Source organism: Microcaecilia unicolor, chromosome 8 (genome assembly GCF_901765095.1).
Source record: "Microcaecilia unicolor chromosome 8, aMicUni1.1, whole genome shotgun sequence".
In the NCBI taxonomy this organism is placed as follows: domain Eukaryota; kingdom Metazoa; phylum Chordata; class Amphibia; order Gymnophiona; family Siphonopidae; genus Microcaecilia; species Microcaecilia unicolor.
In genome coordinates, this window is record NC_044038.1 from 131029127 (window position 1) to 131043450 (window position 14324).

The window sequence follows — 14324 nt, forward strand, 5'->3', positions numbered from 1 at the left end:
GACGCTCGCGCTAGTTCGAGCATGCAGAGCGATGATTCTTCCAGCTCGATGGAGCTGGCAGCGGGTGCCATTTTGGAAGCGCCGCTTGTCTCGACCCTCACGGTTGCGGAGGAGTCTGAGTGAAGGGGGAAGCCTCGTTTAGAGGCTGCCAGAGGGAGCTCCAACATCCGTTTCTCCTAATTCGGAGGTGGAGGGTCAGGGTGAGTTTTTCTCCCCTGAGTTTGTGCTTTTTATGCATAAGGCGTTCATGCTGAAAAGAGCTCTGCCGCAGGTGTCTGACACTGCATTGCATTCTGGATCCCCTCTGGGTGTAGATGGCCCGGGGCTGGCTACAGAGGTTATTTCTTCCCCCGAGCGTTGGAAGGACGCTAAACATAGACTGGTAAATTCCCCGTCTGAAAGTGGCGCACCTCCTCCCCCCCCCCCCCTGTGGTCAGGCTGTGGGGAGTCTGAGGGATCTGGCAGGCCCTCATGGACGGATGATCCAGATGAGGGTGTCTGTTTGCCACTGGATTCGGATGATCCCAATGCGGTTCGAATTTTCCACCGTGATGAGCTGCCAGCTCTCATTACTGACGCCTTGCAGGCCCTCTCGATTGATGACCCTGCTGAGGGCAATGCCTCCTCTGTTAATCTTAGGATGGCGAGTACTAAGAAGCCTACTCGGGCCTTTCCTGTGCATGACTCCATCCAAGAGCTTATTTCAGCTCAATGGTCTGACCCCGATGGGCTTTTGAAAGTGGCCAGGGCTATGAGTCTGCTTTACCCTCTGGGTGAGGAGCTCTTGGCCCCTTTGGGGATGCCTAAAGTGGATGCGTTGGTCACGGTGGTGACTAAAAAGACCACTCTCCCAGTAGAGGGAGGGGTCGCTTTGAAAGACATGCAGGACCGGCGGCTGGAATCCGCGCTGAAGCGGTCCTTTGAAATTGTGGGCCTTGCCTTAAGGGCGTCTATTTGCAGTTCCTATGCAGCCCAGGCAAGTCTTTCCTGGTTGCAACAGGTGGTGGGAACAGCCTGTGGATGGTGCGGGGTCCCTCTCTGAGGTTGCCCCGCGGATGGAGTCGGCCCTGTCACTTTTGGCTGACGCCCTTTATGATTTGGTCAGAGCTTCGGCTAAACAGGTGTCTGTGGCGGTTTCTGCCTGCCGCCTTCTTTGGCTACGGCATTAGGCAGGCTGACATGGCCTCTAAGCAAAGGCTGGTGAGGTTACCCTTTTGGGGCCTCCTGTTATTTGGAGAGGATTTGGAGAAGATTGTTAAAGACCTAGGGGACTTTAAGCTCCAGCGGTTACCTGAGGATAGGCCGAGGCCTTCTTCCAAGGGTTCTGTGTTTCCCTCCTCCTCTAGACCTCACTTCCATGAAACTCGTAGGTATCGCCCGGGGCGCACTGTGGGTTTTCTCAACGTGCCCGTTTTCAGCAGAGGAACTCCTTTCGTTCGGACAAACGCTCCGCAGTGGCCGGGTCTTGGCCTGGAGTTCAGGGGTGTCCTCCACAATGATGGGGGCCGGTCCACTCCTCGATTCCTGCAGTAGGAGGACGGCTTTTCCTCTTTCTAGAGGAGTGGACTAAGATTACCTCGGCTCAGTGGGTTCTAGACCTGATCAGAGAAGGTTACCGATTGGAATTCGGTGCCCCGGTGAGAGACGTGTTTGTAGAGTCCCGATGTGGCACTGCCGTAAAACGGGCGGCGGTAGAGGAGACCTTGCAAGTCTTGCTGCACCTCGGAGCGGTGATCCTGGTGCCTCCCGCCGAACGCGGCTGCGGCCGCTATTCCATTTATTTTGTCATGCCTCGAAAAGGCGGGTCTTGCAGATCGATCCTCGAATTGCGAAGAGTCAACGAGGCCCTAAGAGTACGACACTTTCACATGGAAACCCTGCGCTTTGTCATTGCAGCGGTACAGCCAGGAGAGTTTCTCATGTCTTTGCAGAAATATTTTTTCAGTATTTCCGCTAGTGATGGAAGTGGCGTGCTGGGGGTGGAACTACTACCAGCACCTGTGTTGGGCCGGCAATAGTTTCAGGTTGCCACTTGGCAACTTTTTAGTAAAAGGGCCCCTTGATGTGCTGAATATGCTGAGCCGAAGATTTAAATTTGTGGCTTGAAATTAAGGATGTTCATTTGTTGGTCCACATGACTCACGAAGGTGCCTAAAAGGTTTGTGTAGAACCAATCAATTTAATGCACATTAACGTACAAATTAATGCATGTACTGTTGCTTTCCACACATTTAAAAAATGTTTAACCCGCTTTAGAATTTTTATTAGCACAAATTTGCGCAATGAACTGAAAAAAAAAAAAAAAAAAAAAAATGAAAATTGGGTGAAAAAGCCAAATTTTCTGGAAACAGGACAATCATTAAGTTGGATTCATTGAAAATGGTATGAGAAGATAAAATTTTAATGACCTTGTAAGGTCATAAGATCTTAATGTACAATGTTCTGTAGTCTCAGCACTTGTTTATAAAAATACGTATTATATTAAACTGCCCAAAAGTTGAGATCCAAATGGTGTACAAAATACAGTTCTATAAAAATATTTATATCCGTGACCTGTTCAAAAGTTTCTCATAAAGCCAGGTTTTAAAAAAAATCTTTTTTGAAACAGCAGGTAAAATGAGTCTGATCGTATATCTTCTGGTAAATCATTCCAAAACCGTGAAACTTTTCCTAACTGTCCAACCATACTGGGATCCAGGGAAAGATCATAGTTTGTCATGTAGTAACATGCCAATATATTTGTGCATGAAAGAAGAGCAGGACTTGGGGGTGATTGTATGTGATATTCTTAAGTTGGCCAAATGGGTAGAAAAGGTGATGATGAAAGCAGGAAGGATGCTTTGGGTGTAGAAGGAAAGGAATGACCAGGAGGAAAGAGGAGGTGATAGTGTCTCCCTCTAGTAAGACCTCATTTAGAATACTGTGTACTATTTTGGAGACCACACTTTCAAAGAGATATAAACAGGATAGAGTCGGTCCATGTGTCTAATATTATATTTTGTTTAAATATTTCAAACTGTTCCTTGTAGACATATATGTAATAATAGAGAAAATCGGGAGGGGGCAAAAACGCTTTTACATTACTATATATGTGTGTGTAATTAATTACCTACCTACCTGTACGGATACTGGTATCATATCCTATTGTAATTGTAAAATCAGTCTTATTCATGATTCTGTCCCCTAGCCTAGGGAGGTTGTTGATTACTCTTCTTATCTGTTGCCTGGTAAACTAGAATGGGCACTTGGAAAGACCTCTCCATAGAATTTGTTATAGTAAAAATAAAATTGATAGGTTTTTCCAAATCAAATTCGTTCAGATCTACATGATTTGCTGAATTAACAGTTCAGTGTCAACATGGTTTTCTCCATTGTTTGAATTATCTTTCATTTTCTGTAAACAATATTTTGAGCCATCTGAAAATTCCCAGGCACTACCTCACTGTGAGTTAAACAGAGCAAGTGAACCTTATAGGTTGCCAGGTGCACTGTGCAAGCGTTTTGTTACAAAATTATAAGCAGGGTTGCCAGGTGGAAAAATTTTTTCCCACCCAAACGAGCCCAAATCCAGCCCAAAACCCGCCCAAACTCAAACCCCGCCCCTGACACCCCCACCCCCGCGTCATCACCCCCGGCTCCCCTGTCATCGGCCCCGCCTCCCCTGTCATGGGCCCCGCCCAAAATGTCACTAACCCCGCCCCCCGCGGCTGGAAAAAATGCTCAAAAAACCGCCCAAAAGACACAAAACAAGCCCAAAAAAACGCAACCCGCCGCGGGCAAAAATTTCCTGCGGCGGGTCGCGGAAAACCGCCCACCTGGCAACACTGATTATAAGGTGTAACCCCTGAATGAGTGTATGTAATCTTATCAGTAGCCATACTTGTGAGCCTTGTATAGGGAAACTGTTGATTTTTAAACTACATGCACTTGTGACACAGCTTTTTTTTTTTTTTAATTCTCAGTCATTTTATAATTTTTTAAAAGCATGTATATATACACAGATTTGTTTTCACTTTAAAAGCACTGACCACCTAAAAAGGAACCAATTTTACTATTTCCCCCATCTCCCCAACTCTGCATTTCAGTTATCTTTTTTTGCCTCTTTTGCTTGAAGAAGTATAGGGAATGGTAAGTCCTAAGACCTCTCAGAGATGGATTGTGTTTTTTTTGTCTGGTCTTTAAAACAGATGCAACGCTGTGTACGACTGGTAGCGCTATAAAATGATTTGTAGTAGTAGTAGTAGCTTTTGTTTTCACCAGTAAATTTGTGTCATAACATACTTGACGCTGAGTTTGCCTCTGTTGTTAAGGAGTCCTTTTTCCCTTAGCATACCTAATGCACTGTTGGGAAGTTAGATAATGAATTTTACAGAGTCGATATTCAAAGTGATTTAACTGGCCGGAAAAGGTTCCTGGTTGGTTAAAAAAGCTTGTTTGGGGCTAACTGGTCATATTCAGTGGCAGTTAACCAGTTAGTGTTGCTAAAAATGTCTAGTTGGCTTCCAATGCAAAACTGGCTATTTTGGGGACATTCCAGGGTTGGAGTCAGCACTTGGACGGTTAAGGGCCTATATTGAGCACTTTACTGGCCAAGGTAACCGCATAAATAGGACCACATAAAAGTCAGTCCTGTCTTTTATGCAGTTTGCCATAGCCAGCTAAGTGCTGAATATCGCACTTAACAGGCTATGTTTCCTTGTCATCAAGCAGATGAAGCCATTACGTATGGGTTGTGTCCATCAACCAGCAGGGGGAGATAGAGAGCACTCAACTTTTCACAGTGCCTCATGGTCAGCTAGCTCCACTGCCTCTTCAGTATTCTCTCTCCCCAAGCAGGGTGGCTGCAGCTTCTTCGAGCTCCATCAAAAATCTGCCTGGGGGTGGCTCCTGGCTTGCCAGTTGTTAGCTGGGGTGTTAGAGGCTATAGCAGCTTCACTTTGAAGGCACATAGGTCAGCCCTTTCCCTGCCTTACCCATGCCCCCGTGGATGTGGACATATTAGCTTGCTTTTCCCTGTCCTTTCCCACTCAGTGGATGCAGGCACATTGGTTCGTCTTTCCCTGCCTTTCCCACTTATCTGAACCTCCGGAGTGATTTTATTTACCTCTGTTGCCTCTGCTTTCCTCACAGTGTTAAAAAAAAAAAAAAAGAGGAAAAGAGGTTTTTCTTGAGATTCTTCTGCAGGACCGGAGCTGTGATACTCGGTCTAGTGAGGTAAGAGTGTTTTCTGACTCCTCCGGGGTGGGCCCGCGATCGGGACGTTTTTGGCGCGAACCGCCATTTTGAATTTTCCGCCGTTTTCGGCGATGGCTGCGGAGAATGTAAAGCGCTGTTCTAAATGTGGCAAGCGCAAATCAGCTGCGGGGCTCTGTAAATTGTGCTGTACAGACGGTAGAACTGGCCCGAGCATGGCGAGTGGCGATCTCTCGCGCTCTGAGCTGGCAGCGGACGCCATTTTGGATTTTCCACATGGCGCGGCCTCCGTTGCGACGGATAGCCCTGAATCCGGGGGGGGGGGGTCCTCTGAGTGAGGCTAATAATAGAGCTGATAGCCCTGGGCAGGATCTGGGCAGTCAGGGAGCGGTTTTCTCCCCTGATTTTGTTTTAATGCTGCATAAGGCATACATGCTTAAAAGAGCTCTTCCACAGGGATCTTCGGAACCTCTGCCTACCCCCCCCCCCCCCCCCCCCCCTGGTGGATCCTGGCCTTTTGGAGTTGGCTTTGCCTGTTTCTTACCCTCCTGATAAACGCAGAAGGGCTAATTCCCCTTCTGAGTGTGGCGCACCCCCTTTTCTCCCCCGTGGTCGGGCTATGAGGATTCTGAGGGGTCTGGCAGAACTTCTTCGGCTGAGGAGCCAGAGTCAGGTGCAGAATTGCCACAGGATCTTGATGATCCGTCTGCGGTGAGGATTTTCCACCGCGAGGAGCTGCCAGCGCTTATTTCAGATGCCTTACAAGCCCTCTCGATTGAAGATCCAGGGAGTGGCACAGCCTCCTCTGTTAATCCAAGGATGGCTAGTACCAGAAAGCCTGCTCGAGACTTTCCTTTGCATGACTCCATCCAAGAGCTTATTTCGGCTCAATGGGCTGACCCCGAGGGACCTTTGAAGGTTGCCAGGGCTATGGGGCAATTATACCCTCTGAGTGAGGAACATTTGGCTTGCTTTGCAATGCCTAAAGTGGATGCCTTGGTCACGGCTGTGACAAAGAGAACTACCCTCCCTGTTGAAGGAGGTGTTGCTCTGAAGGATATTCAAGACCGAAGGCTTGATTCAGCTCTGAAGCGGTCCTTTGATTTGGCAGGTCTCACTGTTCGGGCGTCTGCATGCAGTAGTTATGATGCTAGAGCCTGCCTGGCTTGGTTACAGCAGGCAGTGGAACAGCCCGGTGATGGAGCGGAGACCTTATCTGAAGTGGCTCCGCGGATGGAGTTGGCCTTGTCCTTTTTGGCTGACGCCCTTTATGATATGGTCAGAGCTTCGGCTAAACAAATGGCTGTAGCAGTGGCAGCTCGCTGCACTCTTTGGCTACGACATTGGGCGGCGGACATGGCCTCTAAGCAAAGGTTGGTGAAGTTGCCCTTTCAAGACCTTCTCCTGTTTGGTGAGTAGCTGGAAAACATTGTTAAAGGCCTGGGGGATTCCAAACCTCGGCGCTTGCCCGAAGATAAGCTGAAGCCTTCCTCTAAGGGTCAGGCGGTCCGCTCCTCTTACAGACCTCGCTTCCGTGAAGCTAGAAGGTACCGCCCGGGGCGTGCTGCTGGGTTCACTTCTCGTGCCCGCTTTCAGCAGAGAAACTCCTTTCGCTTGGACAAACGTTCCACAGCTGCCAGTTCTATGCCTGGAGTGCAGGGGCGACCCTCTCAATGATGGTGCACCGGCCCCCTCCTCGTTTCCTGTCATCGGAGGAAGACTTTCCCTCTTTCTCGAGGAGTGGGCCAAAATCTCCGCAGATCAGTGGGTCTTGGACCTGATCAGAGACGGATACCGAATAGAATTCGATGCCCCATTGAGAGACGTGAAGTCCTGATGCGGTTCTGCCGCCAAACGGGCGGCAGTAGAGGAGACTTTGCACAGTCTGTGCCAGATAGGGGCTGTGACCCCGGTGCCTCCCGCCGAACAAGATCTAGGCCGCTACTCCATTTACTTTGTGGTGCCACGAAAAGGCGGGTCTTTTCGCCCGATCCTGGACTTAAAAGAGCTGAACAAGTCCTTAAGAGTGCGGCATTTTCACATGGAAACCCTGCGCTCCGTCATTGCGGCGGTACAGCCAGGAGAGTTTCTCACGTCTCTGGACCTGAAAGAAGCTTACTTGCACATACCAATTTGGCCCCCGCACCAGAAGTTTCTGCGGTTTGCGGTGTTGGGAAAACATTTCCAGTTTCGGGCCTTGTCTTTTGGCCTCGCCATAGCTCCCCGAACCTTCTCCAAGGTAATGGTGGTAGTAGCTGCTTTTCTCAGGCGAGAGGGTATCCGGGTTCACCCGTACCTAGACGACTGGCTCATCAGAGGAGACTCAGAAAAAGAGAGTCATCTAGCTACAGCCAGAGTGGTTTCAGTCCTTCAATCTCTGGGCTGGGTCATCAATATGGCCAAAAGTTACCTGACCCCCTCGCAATCTCTACAATATTTGGGGGCCAGGTTCGACACAGCCTTGGGCTATGTGTTTCTTCCCGAGCAAAGGCGGTGCAAGCTTCAGAATCAGGTCCGTCTGCTCCTGAGGATGCCCCGCCCGCGAGCTTGGGACATTGTTCAGCTGTTGGGATCGCTGACGGCCACCTTGGAAGTGGTGCCATGGGCGAGAGCGCACCTGAGACCTCTACAGTATTCTCTACTTCTACGATGGTCTCCAGTATCTCAGGATTATCAGTGCAGACTTTCTTGGCTCCCTGCGGCCCACCTCAGTATGGAGTGGTGGCTCTCGGACAGCATGTTGCGGCGGGGAATGCCGCTGGCGCTCCCCAATTGGTGCCTGGTGGTGACAGATGCCAGCCTGAAGGGCTAGGGCGCACATTGCCAGGGGAAGCATGCCCAGGGTCTGTGGACGCGCGACGAGTCGGAGTGGTCTATCGACCGCCTGGAGTTGAAAGCGGTGTTTCTGGCTCTTCTGGCCTTTCAAGTAACCCTGGAAGGATTGGCTGTTCGAGTGATGTCGGACAACACGACAGCAGTGGCCTACATAAACCGACAAGGCGGAACTCAGTGCAGAGCTCTAGCCGCGCAGGCCGAACAAATTTGCCACTGGGCCGAGCTGCATCTACAGTTCCTGTCAGCAGCTCACATTGCAGGTCAGAGCAACGTGCAAGCCGACTATCTAAGCAGGCATCAGATTGATCCAGCGGAGTGGGAATTAGCAGACGATGTATTCCTGCAGATATGTGCCAAATGGGGCAAGCCAGTGATGGATCTTTTGGCGACCAGTTCCAATGCCAAAGTCCCGTGCTTCTTCAGCAGACGGAGGGATCCTCGCTCTGCCTGGTTGGATGCTGAAGAATCTGGACGGAGATCTGGAAGATCTAACAGGGCTGGATTTTCACAGCGACTTGGGCAAGGAATCAGTAGAAGTGACAGTCTTAATACTAGGAATTGGCTCAACCTTGGCCCCTGGGCTTGCTGTATGTCTTCCCTCCGTGGCCCTTGATAGGGCGAGTGCTCCTGCGGATTCGACTGCATCCAGGAGAAGTGGTGCTCATCGCCCCGGATTGGCCCATGAGGCCTTGGTATGCGGACCTTCGACAGATGCTGTTGGAGGCTCCCTTTCCATTACCTCTGGTTCCACACCTGTTGTCACAGGGGCTGGTGGCCATGGAGGACGCCTGCCGCTTTGGTCTTATGGCATGGCGATTGAGAGGGCGCAATTGAGAGATAAAGGCTACTCAAATAAGGTAATTTCCACTCTTCTGCAGGCCCGTAAGCGCTCCACTTCCGTGGCTTATGCCAGGATTTGGCGCCAGTTTGAAGTCTGGTGTGTTTCAAGAGCGCTTTCAACGTTGCGGGCTCCTGTCTCGCCGATTGTGGACTTTTTGCAGGATGGTGTACACAAAGGCTTGGCCTATAATTCCCTGCGGGTGCAAGTGGCAGCATTGGCCTCCCTGCGTGGCAAGGTTGAAGGCGTGTTCTTAGCTGCTCATCCAGATGTGGCACGGTTTCTTAGAGGGGTGCTTCGGCTCCGTCCTCCCGTGCGGGCACCTCATCCAGCTTGGAACCTGGGGTTAGTATTGAAGGCCCTTCAGGGGGCTCCCTTTGAACCGCTTCGGCGTGCTTCAGAGAAAGATTTGACACTGAAGGCCATCTTTTTAGTGGCCATTACCTCAGTGAGACGGGTGTCAGAGCTCCAGGCGCTGTCCTGTAGAGACCCTTTTCTGCAATTCTCAGAGTCAGGGGTCACGGTTCGGACCGTGCCTTCCTTCATGCCGAAGGTGGTTTCAGCGTTTCACCTAAACCAGCCTGTTTTTCTTCCCTCCTTTGTTGAGAAGGAGTTTTCAGATTCATTTGGGCAGTTGCACCTTTTGGATGTGCGCAGGACCCTGTTGCAGTATCTGCGAATTTCAAATGCTTTCAGGACCTCTGATCATCTTTTTGTGCTGTTTGCAGGTCCTCGCAGAGGGTCTTCAGCGTCTAAAGCCACTATTGCCCGTTGGCTGAAAGAAGGTATCTTTTCAGCATGTCTGCTGTCTGGCCGGGCTCCGCCTGAAGCCTTTAAGGCACATTCCACAAAAGCGATTTCCTCTTCCTGGGCGGAAACTGGAGCACTATCTCTTCATGAGATTTGCAGTGCTGCAACATGGGCTTCTAAGCTCTCTTTCGCCCGACATTACAGGCTGGATGTGGCTGCCAGGAGGGATGCGAGTTTTGGAGCACAGGTGCTAGCGCGTGGTGTGGCTTGTTCCCACCCTATTTAGGGATTGCTTTGTTACATCCCATACGTAATGGCTTCATCTGCTTGATGACAAGGAAGGGAAAATTAGGTTCTTACCTTGGTAATTTTCTTTCCTTTAGTCATAGCAGATGAAGCCATGAGCCCTCCCTGTATGATTGTCTGTATTGCAGTGATTCTGATTTCAGGTGCTGTTCTTGTTTCCTGAAGTTATATTCCTTCCTTGGGGAGTCGGAAAACAGTCTTCAGGATTCTTGTTACGGTTATAGGAGAATGAGTTCATTCCCTCCAGTTCATGTTTTGGGAGGATGAGTTTATTCCCTCCAGGAGGATGCAGGTATTCTCTCTGTTTATACAAAGTGGAGGACGAGTTTATTCCCTCCAGGAGGATGAATTCATTCCCTCCTTTTTTGAGTTCATGCCCTTGTTAAGGGGCCATCGTTCGCTGTGAGGAAAGTTCATGTTATTCTCATTGCGGTTTGCCATACTGCTTTGGAAGCTTCAAATACTGAAGAGGCAGTGGAGCTGGCTGGCCATGAGGCACTGTGAAAAGTTGAGTGCTCTCTATCTCCCCCTGCTGGTTGATGGACACAACCCATACGTAATGGCTTCATCTGCTATGACTAAAGGAAAGAAAATTACCAAGGTAAGAACCTAATTTTCCCTTACTAGATATTTGCTTTAACAACCGTCACTTCACTAATAAACCTTATACTATATCAGATAATAATGATTTTTGAAATGTATATTTGCCATGTCCCCACAGCCTTTCCATGGTTTGGTATGGACATTGGAGGAACGCTGGTGAAACTTGCCTACTTTGAACCTATTGACATCACAGTAGAGGAAGAACAGGAAGAAGTGGAAAGCTTGAAGAGTATCCGCAAATACTTGACATCCAACATTGCCTATGGATCCACTGGCATTCGAGACGTCCACCTCGAACTAAAAGACTTGAAGCTCTTTGAGCGAAGAGGAAACTTGCACTTTATCCGATTCCCAACCCATGATCTGCCTACTTTCATTCAGATGGGAAGAGATAAAAAGTTTTCAACACTACACACAGTACTGTGTGCTACTGGAGGTGGTGCTTATAAATTTGAAGAAGACTTTCGTACAGTAGGTATCCTCTCTTGTACCTGAGCTCATTCTGTGGTTGATGAAGCAGATCTTGAGGTTTGACTAATCAGCCCATGGGTTTTGTAGCTGCTTCTTTTTTTTTTTTTTGGGGGGGGGGGGGAGTAGAGGAGTAGCCTAATGGTTAGAACAGTGAGCTGAGAACTAGGGAAACCAAGTTCAAATCGTTCTGTGGCTTGTGATCTTGAGCAAGTCGGTTAACCCTCTATTGTCTCAAGTACAAACTTGTATTGTAAACCCTTTGTACCAGAATGCAATGTAACTTCCCTTGAGCTACAACTGAAAAAGGAGTGAGCAAAATCCATCCTCCCCTCCCCCCCCCCTTCAGAAAACATTTTTGGACTTTAGTTATTTGGGGAGTGGACAGTGGCATGGCAGGTTTGCTTTGGAAATAGGCTTGTTAACTGACTTATTTTTGCTGACCAAGCTGATCAGTCCTGATTTATCCCTTGACACAACTGAACTTGGGATAAATACTGGAATCCTGCAGAGAGAGCACTCAGTTTAGAGAATGCATACTTTAGGCTATTTCATTGAAATGATAAACATTAATTGTGTGTATTAATACTCCGTTTACAGACCTGGTGAATCTCAAGAAGGTTACTGTCCGATTTCTCAAACCTTGAACAGATTTCTAATCCAGATAAACTGTCTTTATTTTTGATATACCACAATATGCCAAGTGTCAAAACAGTTTATATACAAAACCTCATTGAAGTGTGAAAAAACCCCACCATTTAATCATGTAGGACAGAGAAAGCAGAATCAGTTTAAAGAAATCAGCAATAATGTTAGAAAAAAAGAAAGGCTCTGGATAATCGCCCTACTACCCCCCCACCCCCGGTTACACCCCAAAAAAGCCACAGAAAACAATTTGACCATATTCAAAACGTTTAACTAGCCGTAAACGGCTGCCAACTGGTTAAATTGCTTATTTGCATCTATCTGGTCATTTTCAGAGGCACTTAGCCAGTTATCTTCGCTGAAAATAACTGGTTTGCGCTGAATTGAAGTGTGGCTAACTCGTGGGTTAGAGTCTGGTTAAGTGCTGATATTTAGCCCCTCATTGCATAAGTAAACCACTTAAATTTGGCCGCATAAATAGCATTCTCCGAGGACAAGCAGGCTGCTTGTTCTCACATATATAGGGTGACGTCCGATGGCAGCCCCAGGAACGGAATTTTCATAGCAACAAAGCTTGCTAGAGCCCGTAGCGCGAACGTGCCTCAGTCTCTTTTTTTCCGTGGTTCAGTGCGGCTGTTTTCGGCTATTCTACGCCCCAGAGAGAGAACCCTCACCGTTTTTGCGGTTTTTTTCGCCTGTTTTTTGTTGTTTTAGAGCGAGTCGCTCTTGTGTTTCTTCGTTCTACAAAAAAAAAAGTGTTACTTTTTCCTCTATTTCTTAGTTATCCACGTAAGTTTCCTTTCGTTGTCGCGAGCAGCATTTTGGCCGCCCGTACGGGTTTTCCCCCTTTTTTGTGCCCTCTTTTGGCACCATCGTGGATTTTGACTTCACCGCCGCGAATTTTCTGTCCATGACCTCGAAGATCGCCAGCGGCTTCAAGAAGTGCACGCAGTGCAGCTGGGCAATCTCAGCCAATGAGCCACAAGCTTCGTGTCTTCAGTGTCTTGGGGCTGGTCATCGCCCCGACGCTTGCACTCTGTGTCTTTGCCTGAAAAAGCGGACACAAGCGTCGAGATTGGCCCAGTGAGAGCGCCTGTTCCGAGCCGTGCCTGGTCCTTCGGCGTAGATGTCGGTAGCGGCACAGAGATCGTCAGAGACGGTATTGATGTCGGCACCGGAGACTGCATCGACGTCAGGAGTGCAGGTAATGGCTGTCCAGAGACCTTCATAATAGAGTAGTCCTCCGCACTCACCCTAAGTTCTTGTACCGACCCCACAGCCTTGCTCGACAGACTCTTTAGACGAGTGCCTCCAGGGATTCTGGAAGGGCTGCTGTGACCATCTGTTCAGGTACCGGTGGTGCTTGCGCCATCGGTACCGACGAGTGATGCGGCGGTTGGCGGGGGAGGTTAAAATTTTTTCACCAAAGGTGGCCTCTTGTAACTTCCGATCAGTGGGTTCTTCAAATAGTCCGGCTAGGATACTCCCTCAATTTGATATCAACACCTCCAAATTGCCCACCGGGAGCTCAGTCCTTCAGCTTCCAGCACAGGCAGGTACTTGCAGAGGAACTCTCCGCCCTTCTCAGCGTCAATGCGGTCGAGCCCGGGCCACCGGGGTAGGAAGGACTGGGATTCTATTCCAGGTACTTTCTTGTGCAAAAGAAAACAGGGGGGATGCGTCCCATCCTAGACCTAAGGGCCCTGAGCAAATATCTGGTCCGAGAAAAGTTCAGGATGCTTTCCCTGGGCACCCTTCTTCCCATGATTCAGGAAAACAATTGGCTATGCTCTCTGGACTTGAAGAATGCTTATTCTCACATCCCGATACTACCAGCTCACAGGCAGTATCTTCGATCCCGTCTGGGGACACGGCATTTTTAGTATTGTGTACTACCCTTTGGTCTCGTCTCTGCACCCAGGGTGTTTACAAAATACCTGACGGTTGTAGTGGCGTCGCTGCGCAGATTGGGAGTGCATGTGTTCCCTTATCTCGACGATTGGCTGGTGAAGAACACCTCGCAGGCAGGAGCTCTACAGTCCATGCAAATGACTATTCAACTCCTGGAGCTACTGGGGTTTGTGATAAATTATTCAAAGTCCCATCTTCTCCCAGTTCAGAGACTAGAATTCATAGGAGCTCTGCTGGACTCCCAGACTGCTCATGCCTACCTCCCCGAGGCGAGGGCAGACAACCTTCTGTCTCTTGTCTTGCCCCCTGTGTCAGGAAGCCGTCCAGATGTGGCTTTGGGCTCACAGGAACGGCATGTTTCTCCAAATCACGTATCTGGCAGGCGTAAACAACAGTCTGGCCGACAGGTTGAGCAGGATAATGCAACCTCACGAGTGGTCTCTCAGCTCGAGAATGGTACGTCAGATCTTCCAAGCGTGAGGCACCCCCTTGGTCGATCTTTTGCTACTCAGACCAATCACAAGGTCCCTCAGTTCTGTTCCAGATTTCAGGCCCACGACTGACTAGCGTCAGACGCCTTTCTCATTTATTGGGGGAAGGGCCTCCTGTATGCATATCCTCCCATACCCTTGGTGGGGAAGACTTTGCTGAAACTCAAGCAGGATCGCAGGACCATGATTCTGATCATGCCCTTCTAGCCGTGTAAGATTTGGTTCCCACTTCTTCTGGAGTTGTCCTCCGAGGAACCGTGGAGATTGGAGTGTTTTCCAACCCT

At 49.1% G+C, this 14324-nt stretch overlaps 1 protein-coding gene across 1 annotated transcript in view; it reads left to right on the plus strand.

Annotated features, from left to right (window-relative positions):
- PANK3 (pantothenate kinase 3) overlaps window positions 1–14324 on the plus strand; it is a 146353-nt gene that overhangs the window by 29347 nt on the left and 102682 nt on the right. Inside the window, exon 2 of the mRNA XM_030213020.1 lies at window positions 10644–10996. Coding sequence (XP_030068880.1) covers window positions 10644–10996 — 353 coding nt within the window. The remainder of the gene's footprint in view (window positions 1–10643; window positions 10997–14324) is intronic.